The 24,134-nt window shown below is 40.8% G+C and overlaps 1 protein-coding gene across 1 annotated transcript in view; it reads right to left on the reverse strand.

The window, feature by feature from the left end:
• Nucleotides 1–200: 200 nt before the first annotated feature.
• LOC132823236 (protein Shroom1-like) overlaps nt 201–24,134 on the reverse strand; it is an 81,060-nt gene continuing 57,126 nt past the window's right edge. Inside the window, exons 6-8 of the mRNA XM_060836876.1 lie at nt 13,525–13,657; nt 10,314–10,586; nt 201–1,055 (exon numbers count right to left, since the gene is read on the reverse strand). Of these exons, the coding sequence (XP_060692859.1) occupies nt 801–1,055; nt 10,314–10,586; nt 13,525–13,657 (661 nt within the window). The 3' untranslated portion in view covers nt 201–800. The remainder of the gene's footprint in view (nt 1,056–10,313; nt 10,587–13,524; nt 13,658–24,134) is intronic.

Raw genomic sequence — 24,134 nt, forward strand, 5'->3', positions numbered from 1 at the left:
TTTCTTATCACACAAATAGTCTTGCTATACAAATGGTGGAAATGGTTATCCTGGAGCAATAACTGGGATTTAACAGCATAATAAATTCATAATTACTGCTGAACAAGTACTAAAATGTAATGCATTTTCAATGTTACATTAAATTTCTCTATTATGATTTAAAAATCCACTTTTTAAATCACTTTTTTAAAGTTATTTCATGATAGTTGTACATTAATATATAATCTTGATCCAAAATTATTATTTTACTCCGCAATATGACAGTCAAAATTAAGTATGATGAGTGCATTTGATTTCCTGGTTTGCTGTGTGTGAGAGTTCTTCAATGTGATTAGATGGTCCAACTTAATAATACCAACATTGATGGACATCCGAATGTGCTCTTGACTTGGCAGCAGACTCAAACTGATGCCCAGAAATGAAAGCCACATTGCAGAGATCAATGGATCTTTGTGAACTTACTTTGAGTGTGATGATAAGTTCCAATGCTTTGACACTGACTGCAAAATCTGGGCTGTTGTGGTTCATGATTTCAAAATGATAGACAAAAGCTTTCAGTTAGTTATCAACAACTAATAATCTGCTATCTGCTGGCTCTAATTTTACAGTGTAGCCCCAATTCATTTATATTTAATTGTCCATTTCAGTTATTTCACGTGGAAACAATAAGAGTACAGTAAACATTTGCTAGTTTTGGAATGAATTGCTTTAACCTACTTTGTAAGCTGGATTTCTAAATCACTTTTCAACATTAATGGGAGTAATTTTGGGAACCTAATAATCAGTTTCATAAAATGAAATCATATCTGAAGAATGTTTTCAAAAAGTTCAAGTTGCTCCTCAGTTAATTTGAGATCCTCTTCAAGTTCTTTTTGTTTGATTAGTAAAGCTTTTCTCATTTGGACAAAATATTCACAGTGCTGAAGCTGTTCCTTAGCGAGGTAGTTTGTTAGGATACTGAAGATCACTCGTTCCCGGTGGTCTTGATGTTCCTTCAGTCCTCTGGCATCTTCATGCTGGCGAGAGAGTGTCCGGTGCCTTTCATTCAATGATTTCTAAGAAAACAGAACATCTTTTTAACTAGAAAACCATTTGCTGTTAGTGGCTGTAGTAAGTCAGACAATGTGCTGTGTTATATGCATGGGAACATTCTACTATATGAAACAAAACATGTGATTCTGCCTTTAAAGAGAAGTTGTCTTAAAGTCATGATTTGGAGGTGCTGGTGTTGGACTGGGGTGTAAAGAGTTTAAACTCACAACTGCAGGTTATAGTCCAACAGGTTTATTTGGAAGCACTAGCTTTCGCAGTGCTGCTCCTTTACTCAGTGGTTGTGCAGGTTAAGATCATGCTCACAGAATTTATAGTCAAAGGGATCCAGTGTCATGGAGACGTGATACAGTAAACAATCTTAGATTTAAACTTTCATCGTTTATAATGCGATATGCTGGTTTCTGTTCTATGATATGTAAATCCCAGAGCTTCTTTTAAATTACATTATCAAAATAGCTCAGGTTTTTAAACAATAGGAGTGAAGTCTGTCTGTCTCCCAATGCTATGTCAGACTGACAAACCATCTGTACAGTTTAACCCATCACACATACATACACACACACATATACACATACATTCTATCACGTGCACACACTCACATGTACACTCAATCTGTCGCTTCCACATGGGCACACATATAAGCTTATGGGGTGAATTTGTTTCTACAGAATTACATTCCAGTTGCTCAAAAACTCCGTGAATCCATGTAAAACTCTGTAAAGCTATACAGAAGGTTTGTCAGTCTGACATGGCATTGGGACACAGTTAGACTCCACACTGATTGTTTAAAAAGCTGAGCTATCTTGAGAATGGTTTGGAGGTGCCAGTGTTAGACTGGGGTGGACAAAGTTATAGTCCAACAGGTTCAATTGGAAGCACCAGCTTTCGGAGCACTGCTCCTTCAACAGGTGGTTGTAAAGTATAAGATCGTAGGACACAGTATTAATAGCAAATGTTTACAGTGTGATGTAACTGAAATTATATATTGAAAAAGACCTGGATTGTTTATTAAGTCTCTTAGCTTTTAGAATGACCGTGCTGGTTTCAGTTCTTTCATACGTAAATCCCAGAACTTTTTTAAAGTCACATTCTCAAGTAAACGTTGACAATAGGTGCCATGTTGGCCCAGATAACGCATTCAAGGTGTGAGGTGCCCTGTGTGAGGCTGTCTGTGCCCCAATGTTCAGGCTGAATCTAATCTAAAAAAGGGATTTACAGAATCTTACATGGATTCATGCAGTTTTTGAGCAAAACAAAATGCAATTCTGCAAGTTGAATGTCTTAAATACAAATGTCTTAAAGTCGAATATCTCATCTGAAAGTGTACTGCTGACAATGTTGTACTTCCTCAGTGCTGCATTAGTTCTGAGCATTTACAAAGTATCTCATCGTTATACACAGTTAGTAGTTCACTGATAGTTTGAAAAACGATGGTGGTTTCATAGATTTGGCAGCGCTGTGGAAGTATCCTAGGGCTTAGCAGAACAGAAGGTTGTAATATAGATTTCAGCTTGTTATAAACTTTAATGAGGTGTGGAAATAGTAAATCAGATAATGCAATGTAACAACATTGGGTCAGCTATCTGCATTTGGAATCATAGGATATTTCCATTGTACAATAATAGTAAAAATCATGGCAATCTCAAGAAGGAGCATTCCCAAATTCATTCAGTGTGGTTAAGGGATGGGGAGCACTTTGCAGGTCTGAACACACAGGCACTTCCTCAATATTTCAAAAGACATGCTCTGGCTCCTTTTACATTCACCTCATTGGGTTAATCTTGTTTCAGTGTCTTATCCAAACAAAAATCTGACCACTCTGATAGTGCAACACTTATAATACAGTCTTAAAAATTGAATTTTTATCAATATCAGTGATGTTGTAATTTTACACACCAAGATGAGTAGCATATATTTTGAAATCTTCAAGTGTCTTACACAGTTTCTTTGTTATACATTAAAGTTATAAACTTCCAGAATCTTTCAACCAAATTTCCATTCTTCAGCAAAATGCTGGCCAATATGAGAAAGGCCAGAGGATGCTGATTAAATTTGAGTTTGGTTCTGGTTTGTTTTATCTCTCATTTCATCTTGCCATCAGATTTTTCCAGTGATCACTTGAATAAGTTTATGAGAAAAGGTTAAAAACTCCAATTTCCTCAGCCAGCATTTCCAAATTAGGCATTAAGCTCTGATATGCATTAATCAAATCAGCTTATGAGTTCTAAGAAGCCTAAGAATGTGATACTTTTAGGGTGACTTTCTTGTTCATTATTGCTCAGGAATGTTGATCCCTTCTCTAAGTAGTTGATGCAACATATTTGACCTCTTTTCTTCACTAAGATTCATTACTGTACTGCTAAACAGAGTAGGGGAATCAACACATTCAACGCCAGATGATGGAATAACAGCATGTGCTGATTCAGCTTGAATGCCACATTCAACTCTGCCAAAACATTTCAGAAGCATGAAGGCAGTCGTTCACAGAATAAATGATAAGTCATTTTGAATTATCAAAAGAAATCCATGTTGTTTCTCCTTCACATTCATTTTTAAAGAGAATTTGCAACTCTAGGTTTTGGTTCAAGTGAACACAAGTGGTCACGTCTTAATGACTGCTTAAAAATTCACTAACTCAGGTACTTCACATCCATGCCACGCTTGCAGCCAGAATCAATTTATCCAGTTGGTGCATATTTGCAATTTGACTTATTGAATTATTTCTTAACTATGTTGGGACATGTTTTAGGGTCATAGAGAGTCATGGAAACAGACCCTTCGGTCCAACCTGTCCATGCCAACCAGATATCCCAACCCAATCTAGTTCCACCTGCCAGCACCTGGTCCATATCGCTCCAAAGCCTTCCTGTTCATATACCCATCCAAACGCCTCTTATATGTTGCAATTGTACCAGCCTACACTACATCCTCTGGCAGTTCATTTCATACACGTACCACTTTCTGCATGAAAACGTTGCCTCTTAGGTCTCTTTTATATCTTTCCCCTCTCACCCTAAACCTATGCCCTCTAGTTCTGGACTCCTTGACCCCAGGGAAAAGACTTTGCCTATTTATCCTATCCATGCCCTCATAATTTTGTAAACCTCTATAAGGTCTCCCCTCAGCTCCAGGGAAAACAGCCCCAGCCTATTCAGCCTCTCCCTCTAGCTCAAATCCTTGTAAATCTTTTCTGAACCCTTTCAAGTTTCACAACATCTTTCCAATAGGAAAGAGACCAGAATTGCACGCAATACTCCAACAGTGGCCTAACCAATGTCCTGTATAGCCGCAACATGACCTCCCAACTCTTGTACTCAATATTCTGACCAATAAAGGAAAGCATACCAAATGCCTTCTTCACTATCCTATCTACCTGCGATCTTACTTTCAAGGATCTATGAACCTGCACTCCAAGGTCTCTTTGTTCAGCAACGCTACCTACGACCTTACCATTAAGTGTATAAGTTCTGCTAAGGTTTGCTTTCCCAAAATGCAACACCTTGCATTTATCTGAATTAAACTCCATCTGCCAATTCTCAGCCCATTGGCCCATCTGGTCCAAATCCTGTTGTAATCTGAGGTAACCCTCTTCGCTGTCCACTACACCTCCAATTTTGGTGTCGTCTGCAAACTTACTAACTGTACCTCTTATGCTTGCATTCAAATCATTTATGTAAATGACAAAAAGTAGAGGACCCAGCACCGATCCTTGTGGCACGCCACAGGCCACAGGCCTCCAGTCGGAAAAACAACCCTCTACCACCACCCTCTGCGTTCTACCTTTGAGCCAGTTCTGTATCCAAAGGGCTTGTTCTCCCTATATTCCATGAGATCTAACCTTGCTAATCAGTCTCCCATGGGGAACCTTGTCGAACGCCTTACTGAAGTCCAGACAGATCACATCTACTGCTCTGCCCTCATCAATCTTCTTTGTTACTTCTTCAAAAAACTCAAACAAGTTTGTGAGACATGAGTTCCCATGCACATGGTCATGTTGACTATCCGTAATCAGTCCTTGCCTTTCCAAATACATGTACATCCTATCCCTCAGGATTCCCTCCAACAACTTGCCCATCACTGAGGTCAGGCTCACTAGGCTATAGTTCCCTGGCTTGTCTTTACCGCTCTTCCTAAACAGTGGCACCACATTAGCCAACCTCCAGTCTTCAGGCTCCTCACCTGTGACTATCGATGATAAAAATATCTCAGCAAGAGGCCCAGCAATCACTTTTGTAGCTTCCCACAGAGTTCTAGGGTACACCTGATCAGGTCCTGGGGATTTATCCACCTTTATGTGTTTCAAGACATCCAGCACTTCCTCCTCCATAATCTGGACATTTTGCAAGATGTTACCATCTATTTCCCTACAGTCTATATCTTCCATATTTGTTTTATTCTTTTACATTATAGTACTGAAATTATTCTTTTCATAATCACAAATGCTTTTCGTGTGACTGCAGCAATGGTAAACTGCTTGTCTTTCTTGACCTAGTTGATCACATTATCTGGCAACACTCCATGGCCACTTCCCTCCCTATCCTGTAATCCCTTCCAACACCTGAATACTCCAAGATATCTGCGCTCATTTATTCTAGTTTCTCAAAAATCCCTCTCTGGTTTAAACCATTCTGACACAGATGGCCATGTCAGCAGCTACCTATATCCTTAGCTCTGGAATTCCTTTACTACACTTTTTTACCTTTCTAACTCACTTTCCTCCTTTATAACACATGTTTGTTTGATTAAATTTTTAGTCATCTGGCCTAATATCAGCTGTATGTTGTTACGTGAAATTATCATGTTATAAAACTTTAGAATATTTTATACATTAAAACAAAAGGGCACTGTAGAAATATGTTTTCTCAATATAGCTATATTTTTATATCAATACAGGTGCTGACATAATTTGTTAGTGCATGAAGTAATCAAAGTTCTACACTATTCTTATCTGCCATATGTTCCTCCATTCTGCTGCATGTTTATATTATTTGGGACATTAAAACATTTAACCTGTCACCACTCCTAATTTAGATATGTATAGTAACATGTAACAATCTAGCAACAATAACAACTTTGAAAAGCTAAGTAAAGTTCTTCTTTCTGATCAATAACAATTTCAGGTTTTCCTTCATTTATTGGTGAAAAAAGACACATTTGGTCACAACTTTTCACCTTGCACTCAAGAGGACAATTCACATGAATTACCAAAGTAAAGGTAAACAGCATTTATAGAACATGCGAAGAGAATTCTAATTAGTTGTCAAGTGAACTCTGATTGCTAAAGCCTTTGCCACTGAAACTGGACCAGTTAATGATGACTGACAGTTAACATCCAGACTTTGTTTAAATTGTAAATGACATAGCTTGATTCTGATTAGTTAAGGGATTGCCATAAAAAATGAACTCGACAATGTCTACCACCTATTTTCTAAAGCTGAAATATACAGACAGTGTGTCCAGGTACACAATCCTTTATCCATACCCTTGGGGTCAGTTGGTTTTCAGAATTTGAAATTTTTCAGATTTTGGAATAAGTGACAGTTTAACAGTCATAGAGTCATTGAGACATACAGAACAGCAACAAACCATTCGGTTCAACCCATCAATGCTGACCAGATATCCCAACCCAATCTAGTCCCACCTGCCAGCATCTGGTTCATACACTCCAAACCCTTCCTATTCATATATTCATCCAGATGCCTCTTAAATTTTGCAACTGTACCAGCCTCCACTACTTCGTCTGGCAGCTCATTCCATGGACGTACCACCCACTGCTTGAAAAAGTTGTCTCTTAGGTATCTTTTATATTTTTCCCCCACACCCCCAACCTATGCCATCTAGTTCTGGCCTCCCCCACCCCAGAGAAAAGACTATGTCTATTTATCCTAACTATGCCCCTCATGATTTTATAAATCTCTATAAGGTCACCCCTCAGCCTCCAACACTCCAGGGAAAGCAACCCCAGACTATTCAACCTCATCTTTCCGATAGGAAGAAGACCAGAATTGCACGCAATATTCCAACAGTGGCCTAACCAATGTCCTGTACAGCTGCGACATGACCTCCAAACTCCTACACTCAGTACTCTGACCAGTAAAGGAAAGCATACCAAATGCCTTCTTCACTATTCTATCTAACTGCGACTCCACTTTCAAGGAGCTATGAACTCCAAGGTCTCTTTGTTCATCAATACTTTCTAGGACTTTACCATTAAGTGCATAAGTCCTGCTAAGATTTGCTTTCCCAAAATGCAGCATCTCACATTTATCTAAATTAAACTCCATCTGCCAATTCTCAGCCCATTGGCCCATCTGATCAAGTTCCCGTTGTAATCTGAGGTAACCTTCTTTGCTGTCCACTACACCTTCAATTTTGGTGTAATCTGCAAACTTACTAACTATACCTCTTATACTCACATCTAAACCATTTATATCAATGATGAAAAGTAGTGGACCCAGCATTGATCCACTGGTCACAGGCCTCCAGTCTGAAAAACAACCCTTCACCACCACCCTCTGTCCTCTACCTTTGAGCCAGTTCTGTATCCAAATGGCTAGTTCTCCCTGTATTCCATGAGATTTAACCTTGCCAACCAGTCTCCCATGGGGAACCTTGTCGAACACCTTACTGAAGTCCAAATGGCTCATGTCTACCGCCCTGCCCTCATTAATCCTCTTCGTAACTTTGTCAAAAATTCAATCAACTTTGTGAGACATGATTTCCCTCTCAAAAAGCCATGTTGACTATCCCTTGTCCATCCTTGTTTTTGCAAAAACATATACATCCTGTCCCTCAGGATTCTCTCCAACAACTTGCCCACCGCTGACACCAGGCTCACTGGTCTATAGCTCTCTGGTTTGTCCTTACCACCTTTCTTAAACAGTAGCACCTCATTAGCCAACCTCCAGTCTTCCGGCACCTCACCTTTGACTATCTATGATACAAATATCTCAGCAACAGGCCTAGCAATCATTTCCCTAGCTTCCCACAAGAGTTCTAAGGTACACCTGATCAGGTCCTGTGGATTTATCCACTTTTATGCATTTCAAGATATCCAGCAGTTGGTGTAATAAAAAAATTTTTACTGAACAGCTGACTAATTTGAAAGTACTATGAGCGCTGAGATAGACTATGCCTGCCAGCGCTGGGCCATGCTCCACATCACATCTGAGTGACATGGAGTGGTTGTGGAGTTGGATTAACTGTTTGCATGCCAAACAACCTTGCTATGGAGAAAAAAACTTCATGAAAAAGACTTCTGATTTTGAAGCTTTTCAGATTTCGGGTAAAGGATTGTATACCTGTACTTGTTCTTTCTATTTGGAAAGACAGGGCTCTATGTATAAATGGGGGAGATGGTGGCATACTGACATTTAACCATGTCCACATCGTATGGAAGATTACAGGAAAAATATAAGGAGCCTTCATTATTACACACAAATACACCACATTGCAAGCCTCGACAATAAGCTGTGTTGAGGGAGGATATTCCCGGAAATGCATCCAGGGAAGTTATTTGGATGGAACTGAGAAATAAGAAAGGGATGATTACCTGATTGGGATTATATTATAGATCCCCTAACAATCAGAGGGAAATTGAGAAACAAACTTGTAAGGAGATCTCAGAACAATTGGGTAGTTATGGTAGGGGATTTTAACTTTCCAAACATAGACTAGGAGTGAGCTGAAAATGTGTTGCTGGAAAAGCACAGCAAGTCAGGCAGCATGCAAGGAGCAGGAGAATCGATGTTTCGGGCATGAGCCCTTCTTCAGACTGGGACTGCCATAGTGTTAAAGGTTTAGATGGAGAGAAATTTCTTAAGTGTGTACAAGACAATTTTCTGATTCAATATGTGGATGTACCTACTAGAGAAGGTGCAAAACTTGACCTACTCTTGGGAAATAAGGCAAGGCAGGTGACTGAGGTGTCAGTGGGGGAGTACTTTGTGGCCAGCGACCATAATTCTATTTGTTTTAAAATTGTGATGGAAAAGGATAGACCAGATCTAAAAGTTGAAGTTCTAAATTGGAGAAAGGCCAATTTTGATGCTATTAGGCAAGAACTTTCGAAAGCTGATTGGATGCAGATGTTCGCAGGTGACGGGATGGCTGGAAAATGGGAAGCCTTCAGAAATGAGATAACAAGAATCCAGAGAAAGTATATTCCTGTCAGGGTGAAAGGAAAGGCTGGTAGGTACAGGGAATGCTGAATGACTAAAGAAATTGAGGGTTTGGTTAAGTAAAAGAAGGAAGCATATGTCAGGTATAGACAGGATAGATCGAGTGAATCCTCAGAAGAGAATAAAGGAAATGGGAGTATACTTAAGAGGGAAATCAGGAGGGCAAAAAGGGGACATGAGATAGCTTTGGCAAACAGAATTAAGGAGAAACAAAAGGGTTTTTACAAATATATTAAGGACAAAAGGGTAACTAGAGAGAGAATAGGGCAGGGATGTAGAAGCTCTGCAGTGGGGAGAAATTAGTTAAAGAAGGAAAATAGCATAACCTTTTGTTTTGTGTCTAGGGCCGACTTAACCTGAGCATACAAACACAGGCATCTCAGTAACCTAACAGTGAGTGTGACTTTGGAGCAGACAACAGTTAGTAAGTTTGCAGATGACACCAAAATTGGAGGTGAAGTGGGCAGCAAACAAGGTTACCTCAGATTACAATAGGATCTGGACCAGATGGGCCAATGGGCTGAGAAGGGGCTGATGGAGTTTAATTCAGATAAATGCAAGGTGTTGCATTTTGGGAAAGCAAACCTTAGCAGGGCTTATACACTTAATGGTAAGGTCCTAGATAGCGTTGCTGAACAAAGAGACCTTGGAGTGCAGGTTCATAGCTCCTTGAAAGTCGGGTCGCAAGTCGATAGGATAGTGAAGAAGTCGTTTGGTATGCTTTCCTTTATTGGTCAGAGTATTGAGTACAAGAGTTGAGAGGTCATGTTGCGGCTGTACAGGATATTGGTTAGGCCACTGTTGGAGTACTGCGTGCAATTCTGGTCTCCTTCCTATTGGAAAGATGTTGTGAAACTTGAAAGTACTGTACAGTATTTTGTTCATGTCCCAATTATGCCTTCCTCTGTACTTTAATTACCACAAGAAAGGGACACCAAAATCTATATAAATCAATTGCTAAGATCACTGAGAAATTTAAAATATTCTGGTAATAACAATTAGAATATTTTGATCTCCTGGACTTTAGTAGTAGCTGAAGTAAAATGTCAAACTGAATATAACTTAATTATTAAAACAAACCTTCTCTTCCACGTCAGTGGCTTCACTGACTTTACTCAGGGCACTTTCCACTCGCACCAGACGGCTAGATAGACACAGCAGCAAGTTCATCACCTTGTCCAGATCCTCAATGAATGTGTTGTATTTCTGGACTTCATTAGGCGTGCAGACTTCATTCACCCAGGCCTGGATGTCATCACCAAGTGTGCTATTTCTTTTGATATCCGCATTTAAGTCAGCTTTAACTTCCTGAAGCTTTTGAAGTTTACATTTAATGGTGTTAATTAACTCCTTCTGGAAAAAAAAGCAAAATAGCTTTTCACACGCACATTCTTTTCAAATCTATTAGCAATTTTATATCTGTTTGAGAGTTGGCAGGCGTGCTTTTAATATGGGGCGCAAGAGCCACAAATGGGGATTAAAGCAAATGACAAACTGCCTGGTTCCTGCAACTTGAAGCCTGGAAGATTTTAACCATGGTGTCCATTTGAAATAGCAGTGAATGGGAATGCATCAAAAACACAGCAAAAACTCAGCCACCATTTATACTACCAGTGTCTCCTATACCTGCCAGACAGTAGGTAGGACTGGAATGTGCTCCTTTAGTACAGATCCCAGGAAGAGGCAACAATATTGGATGAAGAGATCTGTGCATTATGGGCAACAAATCATGAATCTATTTAAAAGGTTTGAATTTTATAATTTTGCTGAAGGGGTACCTTGTCTTGAAGTTAGCGGCACAGTTTCAGGAGTGTACTCATTCTGCTCAATATCAAAATATATACTTTTTTGTATTCACTCATGGTGTCGCTAGCTGGCCAGCATTTATTGCCTGTCCCTACTTGTCTTGAAATATATAGAAACATATAAATTGCGAAGCAAAAAACGATCAAGGTGTATGTAGTTTGTCTTTTTCCAATTTGCCAGCCACATGATATCACCAGAAAGCAATAGAGAAACAAACCTCTGTGTAACCAGCAGAATATTGAGTACAGGAGTTGGGAGGTCATGTTGCGGCTGTACAGAACACTGGTTAGGCCACTGTTGGAATATTGCATGCAATTCTGATCTCCTTCCTATTGGAAAGATGTTGTGAAATATGAAAGGGCTTAGAAAAAATTTACAAAGATGTTGCCAGGGTTGGAGAATTTGAGCTATAGGGAGAGGTTGAACAGGCTGGGGCTGTTTCCCTGGAGCATCGGAGGCTGAGGGAAACCTTATAGAGGTTTACAAAATCATGAGGGGTATGGATAGGATAAGTAGACAAAGTCTTTTCCCTGGGGTTGGGGAGTCCAGAACTAGAGGGCATAGGTTTAGGGTGAGAGGGGAAAGATATAAAAGAGACCTCAGGGACAACTTTTTCACGCAAAGGGTGGTACGTGTATGGAATGAGCTGCCAGAGGAAGTGGTGGAGGCTGGTACAATTGCAACATTTAAGAAGCATTTGGATGGGTATATGAATAGAAAGGTATTGGAGGGATATGGGCTGAGTGCTGGCAGGTGGGACTAGATTGAGTTGGGATATCTGGTCGGTATGAACGGTTGGACCGAAGAGTCTGTTTCTGTGCCGTACATCTCTATGACTCTAATAACTGACAGGAAGTCTCTAATTTGGAACTGAGGGCATTTTATTTTACTGCATAGGTGTACAGAAAAGCGTTCCAAAATGCCTTGATGTTCATCAATGTGCAGGGGCTGTTTGGAGCATTTTCTAATATATATGTCCCAGGAATACAGATTATTACTTAATTCATTGTTTGAAAATTTCTACTTGCTTCTTGTGGTAATAATTACTGTGGAGCTGAGAGCTTGGTGTTCTGTAATTTGTTGAATGGATATCCTTCAAGTGTTAAATTCAGAATTTAAGAAATGCCCACAGTCAATAGAAGTAGATTAAGGTCTGGAGAACTGCTGAGTCAGAATATCTCTGAAGACCTGTAAAAATGGTGGGGTCAACTTAGACTTAGATATCCACTTCCAGCAGTGGATCCAGCAGATCTCAGTTTTGGAGACGATGGAAGAGACTGGAGTATAAATCAGACATGCAGAAAGCCCAAACCCAACAGAACCATTTTGAAATTAGTACTCTCAAAGAAGTTTCAGTTTTGGTTTTTCAAAGGCTTTAAATCTGCAATGTACAGTCTTGAATTCACGGAGTCTGGTGCTAGAAAAATCACAGCAGGTCAGGTAGCATCTGAGGAGTAAGAGAGTTGATGTTTCGGGTTTGACACTTCATTAGGTCAAGCCTGAAACATTGACTGTCTTTCTCCTCTGATGCTGCTTGACCTGTTGTGCTTTACCCAGTGCCACACTTTATCGACTCTGATTCTGCAGCATCTATAGTCCTCACTACCTCCATCAATTCATGGAGGAAGTTTAAATGCTGTTGCAGAGTAGACAAAATCTATGATGGTGTGAAATATTTAAAATTTACAATGTGAAGGCGTACTCTGTGTGCATCAAAATTAAAACTCATCTATGACAAATATATTTATAATAAGAAAAGGTACAATCACTATGGTTCTCTGATTAGAGAGAGAGAGAGAAAGAGAGACAACTGGTGATAAGCTGAACCTGAGGGTCAACATGCCTCATACAAAGGGTGACGTTCAGAAATAGGACCTATATAGTAAGCTCAGCCAGTACAGGAATTGATCTCATGCTGTTGCTGTCAACTTAGCTAACTGACCCACATATTTTTGTTAAAGCTACGCAGAAGAAATCCTCTCTCCTTGTTTGTATTGCTTTATTGGAAAACTATATGCTATTATATTCATTTGAATGTAGTAGAGTACCGCCCAATAGTCAGAACTAACCATTTACATATGTTTACCTACTGAAAAGGCATTAGGACATTGTGAACTTCTTCCTTAAGAAAAGGCGTGGCTAATACAAAATTAGCATGCTACATTAGAGATGATATTATTGTATAAAAGACTGGAATAGTGTGTAAGAAATGGGTTAACTGCTGCACATAGAATGCTCAGTGTTAGCTGACAGCTCCCCACTTGGCTTCAGAGGAATAGCGTTGAGAGTGTGGTGCTGGAAAAACACATCAGGACAAGCAGCATCCGAGGAGCAGGAGAATCAATGTTTCGGGCAAGAGCCCTTTATCAGGAATGAGGCTTATGAACTGAGGGGGTGGAGAGATAAATAGGAGGGGGTGTGACGCTGGGGGAAGGTAGCTGAGAGAGGAATGGTGTTGTACCGGGATCGCATAATTAACACTCACCTTCTTCTCTGTCACATCACTTTGACACTCCATTTCACCCTTGGTGCTTTCTTGTTTTTGAATGATTTTCATTGATATTTCAGATTGAAAATTTGTGTTTGTTAGAAATGGGTGTGGATTATGTTGCTTGTCTCTAACGAAAAGAATAGGAACACAAAGTAGGGATTACATTTACAAAGGACTGCATTAACACTCCAGTTAGACTTACTGTAATTTAACATACATTATTGGGAGAGAAGAGACTGGGTGTGAACTAATATTGTTTTGAATCACTGACATGGGATCAAATTTTTCTCAAACTACTGAGACCATACATCCCCTCTTACAGAGCAAGACATTCCTGAGTTAAATACGTTTGAGGGAGTCCTAGCCCAAGTGTTTAATAGGTATGAGCTACAGCATAAAGCTGCTGTTGAGTCAACACAATTCTCAAACTTTCTTAAGCACACAATAGCAATAGATCAGGTGGGAATTTCTTTGAACATGGCGTATTGGGCCATCTCAAGACTGCTCTATTATTGAAAGGGTCATGGCTGATCCTCACCCTCAGATTCACTCATTTAGAGACAGAATAAAGGAGGATATCTGTTCATTCCGTTGTACCCTGACTGAGTTTCCTGGATCACAGGTAATCTGGCATATTGATGTGTTTAAGTACGTGAGGGAGAAAGGAAGAGAAGGATGATGGGGTTTGCTGAAGTAAAATGCAATACAAATACAGGAGTGGATGCACTGTATAAGCTATGTAACTCTCTGTAAGATGGGCTACCATTGAAGGTAATTCTGCTAACACAGGCCAGTGAGCTGGGCACTATTGCAACATGACTCCCACTGTCATGTCAGAACAGAAGGCAAGAGAATTGGAGGTGATGCTATATGATCAGCAGTAAGTGTCCCTGCTGCCTGCAATTTCAAATGGCAATTTGGGTTTGGATTTTCTCAATTTAGTTTAACTGGCTCTATGCCTGGTTTATGCCAGGCAGTGAATGTTAAAATGGAGCCTTAAATGCTGGATTTTTCTCTATAATTCCACCTGAAATTGTTTCTTATATCAGAATGAAGGACAAAAAATTGGATGAGCAGGCCTGCCATTGCCAAGTCACCCTGAACTCCATTTTTCTCATCTTGAAACTATCATGAGCTCAGCTGACCTTGCCTGCCATACTTAAGTGCTGGGGGTCCATCTTGTTGACTCGTTTGCTCCCCAGTTTTCCCCTTGCTTGCCAGTACCTACATCAGAAGGAATCTTAAATTGGCAATCCCTACACTTCAAACCGAACCTCGATAATAGAACAATGGGCCCAAGAACTAGCTGGTAAAAGGCCATATTAAGTCTAATATCAGGAAACTATTGTTCACAAAATGATCCATTGACATAAAAGGATTTCTGTATCAGACAATAAAGATAATAATCCCGGAATGATTTAACAAACAAATGCTGCAATGATGGTAACTATGCTTTTTTGGGATGGATGAGGTTAGTTAGGTCTAATGACCATTCTCACTTTGACATTCATCCTGAGAGTATCACAAAAATAACATCAAAGATTCAAGCCAATGTTATTCAGCAGAGTCCAGTGGCATATTCTTACCCATTTTCTGCAATCCATTTCCTTAACAGTGTGTGAGATACTAAATAATACAGATAAACATATCAATGTCACATCTGTCTCTTCATTCATCTTGGAGCAAATTAAAAGAACACAGGGGAATTGCTGATGGATCCAAAACTCAATGATATCTGACAGTTTTAATAAATTATTAATCCTAAATAAGTTGTTGAAACACCAGTTATTACTTCTTGCTGTGTGCCATTGTGAGGGTGGGTTTTGCTACACCTGTCCTCAAATGTATATGATACCATGTGTTGAGTGACACATCACATAGCTGCTGCCTTTATTTACCCCCACCACTGGTTTACGGAGTGCATCGACTGATTTTGAGATTAGTTGGAACACAAAGGTACTATATTTTTCAGTTGTTCTCTGATTCAGAATATATATTTCATTATCACTGTCAAAGTGACAGTGAGTGGACTTTTCTGATTGACGTGGGTTGTGAATAACCCAAGGGATTAATCAATGATCACTTGGCATTTGAACAATTTCAATAGTACGGCAAGTGAAGAAACATAGTGCTGCTTGTTTAAGTTTTAAACTTCATCCTGAGCTAAGCAGAGATGTAGAAGCTCTGCAGTGGGGAGAAGTTAGTTAAAGAAGGAAAATAGCATAGCCTTTTGTTTTGTGTCTAGGGCCGACTTAACCTGAGCATATAAACACAGGCATCTCAGTGCAACCTAACAGTGAGTGTGACTTTGGAGCAGACAACAGTTAGTAAGTTTGCAGATGACACCAAAATTGGAGGTGTAGTGGACAGCAAACAAGGCTACCTCAGATTACAATAGGATCTGGACCAGATGGGCCAATGGGCTGAGAAGTGCCAGATGGAGTTTAATTCAGAAAATGCAAGGTGCTGTATTTTGGGAAAGCAAATCTTAGCAGGACTTATACACTTCATGGTAAGGTCCTAGGGAGTGTTGCTGAACAAAGAGACCTTGGAGTGCAGGTTCATAGCTCCTTGAAAGTGGAGTTGCAGGTAGGTAGGATAGTGAAGAGGGCATTTGGTATGCTTTCTTTTATGGGCAGAGTATTGAGTACAGGAGTTGGGACGTCATGTTGCAGCTGTACAGGACATTGGTTAGGCCACTGTTGGAATATTGTGTGAAATTCTGGTCTCCTTCCTATTGGAAAGATGTTCTGAAACTTGGAAGGGTTCAGAAAAGATTTACAAGGATGTTGCCAGGGTTTAAGGATTTGAGCTATAAGGAGAGGCTGAACAGGCTGGGGCTGTTTTCCCTGGAGTGTCGGAGGCTGAGGGGTGACCTTATCGAGGTTTACAAAATTATGAGGGGCATGGATAGGGTAAATAGACAAAGTCTTTTTCCTGAGGTCAAGGAGTCCAGAACTAGAGGGCATAGAGTCATAGAGATGTACAGCATGGAAACAGACCCTTCGGTCCAACTTGTCCATGCCGGCCAGATATCCCAACCCAATCTAGTCCCACCTGCCAGCACCCGGCCCATATCCCTCCAAACCCTTCCTATCCATATACCCATCCAAATACCTCTTAAAATGTTGCAGCCTCCACCACTTCCTCTGGCAGCTGATTCCATACATGTTCCATCCTCTGTGTGAACAAGTTGCCCCTTAGGTCTCTTTTATATCTTTCCCCTCCACCCTAAAGCTATGCCTTCTAGTTCTGGACTCTTTGTTACTTCTTCAAAAAACTCAATCAAGTTTGGGTTTAGGGGTGAGAGGGAAAAGATATAAAAGAGACCTAAGGGCAACATTTTCACACAAGGGTGGTACGTGTATGGAATGAGCTGCCAGAGGAAGTGGTGGAAGCTGGTACAATTGTAACATTTAAAAGGCACTTGGATGGGTATATGAATAGGAAGGGTTTGGAGGGATATGGGCCAGTTGCTGGCAGGTGGGACTAGATTGGGTTGGGATATCTGGTCGGCATGGACGGTTTGGACCGAAAGCCTCTATGACTCTATGACTCTATAACTGAGAGTAGTTGAGTAAGGGATTTGGTGAATAGGAAAAACAGGTGCATTTTTTTTACATTTTCTTCACCCTATTAAAGTTGGTTCTTACTCTATTACAGGAGATGAGGATAGCTGTTTGGTGAGGATATTGGAAGTGGTCATGGTCCATTGTATTTGCAAGGTTCAAAGATAGTACAACAGCTGGTGTTAAGATTCATAAAATACATGAAAATTAATAATGGAATAAAATAATAAAGCAGCAAATGAAAACACATTACAGATGGTAGGACAGGTAACTTGTCATGGGAGCAACACATGGGAGTTCCTGGATGCCAGTGTGATACAGGTTATACACGTCATTGGTAAATGTTTGTGGCTCAAGGAAATTCAGCTCAGAGTCACCAAGTGGAGACCTGAGCTACAAACACTGTGTCACATCAGTGAGGGGGAAAGTAACTTGAATATTTTGTACCAGTAGGCTGTCATACACATTAGAACAGGATCTTCTGATTGGTTAAGTAGCTAGAGGCAGACGAGTGTGGTTGTAACTGAGGCAAATAAGAGGACGCAGAGGACAGCAGTGCTGGAGCCTCAACCTTTGCAGTCTTTCAACAGGCTTGACATTCTTTCAGCTTGTTTGGATGAGAGTAGGGACTAAATGGTGGTTGAGCTGACTGACCACTGCGGTACAAGAAGTCATTTGGGCGGCACAGTGGCACAGTGGTTAGCACTGCTGTCTCACAGCGCCTGAGACCAGGGCTCAATTCCCGACTCAGGCAACTGACTGTGTGGAGTTTGCACGTTCTCCCCGTGTCTGCGTGGGTTTCCTCCGGGTGCTCCGGTTTCCTCCCACAGTCCAAAGATGTGTGGGTCAGGTGAATTGGCCATGCTAAATTGCCCGTAGTTTTAGGTAAGGGGTAAATGTAGGGGTATGGGTGGGTTGCGCTTCGGCGGGTCGGTGTGGACTTGTTGGGCCGAAGGGCCTGTTTCCACACTGTAAGTAATCTAATCTAATCTAATCTAATCTTAAAATAGGAAGAGCAAAACAGAATGTAGTAGTAGTAGTAGACAGTATGGTGAAAGAGTTGAGACATTTCTCTGAAACAAAGAGTGAGAATTCAAAATACATTGTTTCCTGTCTGGTACTTGGGTTCAGAACACCTATTCAGGGCTGGAGCAGAATTTAAAGTAGTAGGGATGAGATTCAGTCAGTGTGGTCCATGTAGACAAAAACAGAACGAGAAAAGAAACCTCCAAAATTTTTTTTTCTGAGGAGCTTGGCATAAAATTAAGAAACAGAACATTAATGGTTATAAGCTTTGGATTATCATCTAAGGCACATTCAATTTGGCATTGGCAAGCAAGATTAGAGAATGAAAGCATAACTCAAAGACTGGTACAGTAGAAGTAGGTTCCAGTGTGTAGGAAAATGGGGCTATACTGTTGGGACAGTCGACACCTGAACCATGCTCACACCAAAGTTCTATTGAGTAGCATAACTAGGGAAGTAGAAAGGATTTTAAAATAAATTGTCGGGGGGGAGAATTCAAGATGGTGATGATTTGAATAGATCAGCCTTGCTGAGCTCTGCACCACAACCCAAGGTAGTAATGTTTTCTCACCCCCACCTTTTGGAAAAAATTATTGTTAAATGGTAAAACAACTGTTTTAATCCTTTTTCAAGTGTGCGAGAATGACTAAGGGAAAGCGAACGGCCAAGTCTCAATACTTGGGACACTCAAACAGTGGTCGGGCCTGAAACTGCAACTTGGAAAGCAGCTGTAGCTCCCTCTGCAGCTGTGAAAGAAGTGCCCACACAGCAGCACATCGGGGAGGAACTCAGAGCGATCCAACAGCTGATCCAGGAGATGAGGGAGGAGACTCGTAATCAACTGGAGCCCATCTCAGCCATGCTGCAAAAGCATGAGAAGGAGTTGGAAGGGCTCCAGAAGCGAGTTGAAGATGTTGAGTGGCGGACCGCGGCATCGGAGATTGAGGTGGAGTCCTTGGCGGGGCCGATCCATGCCCTAGAGAAGCAGGTTCAGACCCTGACTGACCAAGTTGATGACCTGGAAAATAGACGTAGGAGGAAAAATATCTGAGTCGTCGGCCTGCCAAAGGGAGTAGAAGGTGGGCAGCCAGCAAGTTTTTTTTGAAGACTGGGCTGGGTATTTCTTGGATGGGATACCGAGGCAAACTGAGTGAAGGTTGACAGAGCTCACCGGACTGCGTGTGCAGATCTTCTCAGTTATCTGCACCCCTGCCCAGCTCTGATACGATTTCAATGTGACAGGGACAAGCAAAGAGTCATGGAAACTTTTAGAAGGTTGGGGAGAGATCTGTAGGCCCTGACCTATCAGGGAACTAACATAAAGCTTCTTCAGGAATTTTCTGCAGCAGTGATCCTTAAAAGGAATTCATTTGATGAGGTTAAGAGGAGGTTAAAGGACCTCGGTATTCAATACTCAAATGAGATATTACTTCGTATTACTTACGAGGAGACTGTGCGGTCATTTCATTTCTTGGAGCAAGCCAAAAACATCTTGGACACCTTAAAATAATGTCGATGTATTTATGGAATGGACAACAGTGTCTGGGGTTTTTTCTGTCTTGCTTTTATTTCTTGTATTTTCACTCTTTTCCCAAAGAAACGGTTGTTGGTGTTTATTTCTCTGAGCTGGAGTGGTATTGATATATCGTGGTGGCTGGGCAGAGTGCTCACTGTTTTTGTTTTTCCTTTGTGTTTACAATGTCCTTCGTTTAGTTTCTTCCATTGCTTGGGTTTGGATTTTGGTTTGAGCTGGAAGTAGGGGATGGAGGTGTGTGGGAAACGCAAGTGTCCTCTGTGGGCAAAGGGTAGAGTCCCATATTAGGTACCTGCCAGGTTTTGTAGTTAGTTTTTTTTGTAAATAGAGTCTATTAGTTTCCTTTTGAGTATGCTCAGCGTGTTGTAAGACAAATTCTTCCTCTCGGCAGGTCAAAGGTGATTGTAAAGGATCATGGTTAGCAGCATTCTTAAATGGTGCATCTGGAATACCAGAAGGATTCATTCACCATTTAAAAGAAAAATAGTGCTATTGACCCTTAGAAAGGAGAGTATGGATGTTACCCTGTTACAAGAGACTCATCTTAATGACAAGGAACACTTGAAGATACAGCAGGGTGGGTTTGATTGCTTGTTTTTCTCGTCTTTTAGTACTAGGAATAGAGGAATGGCAATACTTGTCCGGAAGGGTCTCCCATTTAATTTAATAGATTGTGAGTATGGTTGGTTTGTTATTCCTAAGGCCTTTATTCATGGCGAGGAATATGTTCTTTTAAATGTCTACTGTCCCCTGGCCCACCCTCGTAAATTTCTGACTGATGCACTAAGCTGATGGCCTTGGCATCAAAGCATATTATTGGGGGGGGGGGGGAACTTCAATTTCCTTATGGATTCTGTGCTGGATAGAATGTCCAAAGGCCTCCCAAAGCTTTCTTCAAAATCTAAGCAGTTGGGTGATCTAGTGTGGACCTTGGGTTGGTAGACGTTTCGGGATGTTTACACCCTACGAGCAGGGATTTTACATTCTTTTCCACTCCTCATAAATGCCACACAAGGATTGATTATTTCCTAACTCTGCGGCAGTTTTTTTAGGTTTGGTGTTCGATTGGTGTCAGATCATGCAGCGGCGTATTTAATGGTTAAGATTAAGGGTGATGTGATGGTGCTGGCGAATGGATTCCTTCATCCTCAAGGACGGCAAGTTTGTAGAAGACTTCTCTCGGGAATTTGAAGCTTTTTTGGCCACCAACTCAGTATAGCTAGTAATCTGTCCATTCTTTAGAAGACTGCTAAGGCCTATGATAGAGGGATAATTATCTCATACTCTGCCAGCCAGAAGTGACAGAGGGAGAGCAGCAATATCTGCTTGAGGACGACTGAAGGCAGCTGAGACTGCACATGTTTTTACCTATTACAGTAGATTGTCAGTGACTAAGCTGCAATAGATCACAGCTCTCCGATCCACCTTAAACACCATGCTAACATGAAGCAGAATAAATACTTGGCATATTTGGTCAGGAAGAAGAATGTCTCCCAGTCTATTGCTTCTATTAGGGAAGGGAATGGGACTCTTACTTACGATGCTAAAAAGATCAATGAGGCATTTCGGAGGTTTTTCTCTGATTTACCAGTCTAAGTGCTGTGAGGACATATAGGATAAAATGAAGTTTTTTTTAGGAATTTGGATCTTCCTGGTGTGTCTCTCCCTAGTGCTGCGCTAACTAACCAAGCAATATAGGAGGCAGTGAGGCAACTTCAACATGGAAAGGCCCCTGGCCCTAATAGCTTGCCCTATGAGTTTTAGAAAGAATTTGTAAACATACTCTCAGGATCGATGCTAGACATGAATAACTATTCATATAGTTGGGATTTCTCTTATCTCTCTTATCTTCAAGAACGGGAAGAGTTGGAAGACTGTGCTTCTTACAGACCCATCTCGCTTTTAAACTCATTTTAAAATTTTATTCAACATTCTGGCATTGAGCTTGGAAAGGGTGTTGCCCCCTATTGTTAAGGAGGACCAGACAGACTTTATAAAGGGTCACAGATCTTCTAATAATGTCAGGTGACTGATTAACATGGCTGAAGTATGCCAGCAACAGCCAGTTCAAGGGTTGGCGGTTTCCGTGGATGCAGAGAAGGTGTTTGACTGGTGGAGTGGCCATATCTTTTTTATACTCTGAGGCAGTTTTGCATGGTTGAAGTGTTTACTAGATAGGTAAGGGTCCTTTACAGTATCCTTTGGCTGCGATTTTCACTAGTGGTATAAGGTCAAATAATTTTAACATTGGTAGGGACAGTCGATAAGGCTGTCCCCTCTCACCTTTGCTCTTCACATTGGTGATTGAACCATTGGCAGAGGCCATTCGTGGGGAATCTAATATAGTTGCCCCAAAGATAGGGATGATGCTCTCATTTTTCTTTCGTACCCGGCAGGTTCGGTGCCCTTTTTGATACTATGTATTAATTCATTTGACTTTTTCTCAGGTTACAAGATCAATTTTTCAAAATCGGAGGCTATGCCTATGGGGGTTGGGGTCTTAGGGGAATGCCAGACATTGAAGGTGGGTTCCCCTTTAAGTGGGCACAGGAAGGCTTTCTTTATTTGACCCTCTCTGTTACCCCTAGCTTTGATCAGTTTTTCAAGGCTAATTTTGTTCATTTATTTGACAAGATTAAACAAGACCTTCAAAGACAGGGGTGGGGAGGGGGGGGGGCTCTTCCAATATCATGGGTAGGTCGAGTTGCTCTTGTTAAAATAAATGTTCTTCCTCGCTTATTATACCCTCTGTGGATACTTCCCATGCTTTTTCTGAGACAAATGTTTCAGAAGTTAAGTGGTTGGTTTAGTTCTTTTATTTGACTCCATACGGGTCCCCTTATCAGGTTTACAAAATCACAAATGCCCCAGGGGTTGGGAGGAAGGATCTCCCGGATGTCAGAAGATATTAACTGAGCTCCCTTTTATCTTTAGTGAGTGATTGGGTCTGTGAAAACTCAGTGCTGATATGGTTGGACATTGAGGCCTCCCAGGCCTCCCTCTTATTAACCTGCTGTTTCTGGATAAAATGAGGATAATTGCAGAACATTGCTGCAATCCAGTAGTTATTAACATTGTCAAAGCATAGAGGGCAATGAGACAAATGGAGGGTATTATATCTAAAACATCTTTCCACACTCCCACAGTATGCCAGGTTTCCAGCCAGGGACAATGGATCCTGGGTTTAAGTCCTGGGCAGATAGGGGGGTCTCATGTTTGGGTGACCTGTTTGAAGATGAAACCTTAATGTCATTTGATCAATTAACTCATAAGTATGGGTTATCAAGCAGGGACCTCTTCTGCTTTTTTTCAGTTGAGAGATTTTATCCATAAAGAGAGTAACTGAGTGTTCTAGATCTGATACGGAAAAGAGGATGGTTCAGGCTAAGAGCACTCTTTCAGTGAGTACTCTCTGTCATTTGTTGGGGGAAGGTTCCTTTGGTGACATTGAGCAATTACGGGAGGTCTGGGAGAGAGAGTTAGGAGTGGAGATCACTCTGGAATCTTGGCAGGACATTTGTGAGAGTGGAAGGAAGATTTCAATATGTAATAGGATCCATGCTATGCAGTTAAAGATTCTTCATAGGGCTCATATGGCCTGAGATTGTCTTGCAAAATCTAAGCAGGATGCATATTCAATGTGCCCCAATGTAAAATAAATAAGGTACCCTCACTCATTGTTTGTGGTCGTGCTGCCAGCTCCATATGTATTGGAGTAATGGAGGGTCTCGGGGACCAAAGTCAAGGTGGAACCGGTTTCTCTTCTCCTGAATTTGCTGAATTTATTTCCCTTAGATGTACATGGGAGAAAGCTTTTGAGCATCTTCACTTTTTGTGCGAGGAAGAAAATTCTGATGTGCTGGCTGTCTGAGAACCCCCCGGTCTGTCGGGATGGCGTAAGTTAATTATGGAATGCATTCCTTACAAACATGGTGCATCAGAAAATGGACAATTTTGATAGGCCATGGCAGCCATTTTTGAATTATTCGGAAGGAGATTTGTCTGCCACTTTAATTAGCACTTTTGTCTAACCATGGTAGTTTGGCTTAATAAGCCTAATGTCCTGAGAGGAAGAATTTCGAGCAAACATGGGTTTAATAATTGAGGCTCTTGAAGGTTGAGAGTTGAAGTCTTGTTACGCTAAGCGGCATTATTAATTTATTTACAGATATGTAATGAGTGTACGCGTGAGTTCTTTTGTAGAGTAGTGAGTAGTTGGTTCATTGTTTATTGTTATTAGTGTTTTTGTTGTTACAATGTTATATTTTCATATTTTTGTAATTTTATTATTTTGTAAAGAAAAATGCTTTTCCAATAAAAATATTTTTTTAAAATAAATAAATTGTGGGGCACACACTCAATTTTGGGAAGGTGTGGTAAATCAAATAATAAAGACAAAGCAAGAGATTAAGATATTAATATGGGAAATGAGAACCCACCCTAGAGTATAAATCTAAGAATAGATCAACAGACAA

The sequence above is a fragment of the Hemiscyllium ocellatum genome, chromosome 16, assembly GCF_020745735.1.
Source record: "Hemiscyllium ocellatum isolate sHemOce1 chromosome 16, sHemOce1.pat.X.cur, whole genome shotgun sequence".
In the NCBI taxonomy this organism is placed as follows: Eukaryota; Metazoa; Chordata; class Chondrichthyes; order Orectolobiformes; family Hemiscylliidae; genus Hemiscyllium; species Hemiscyllium ocellatum.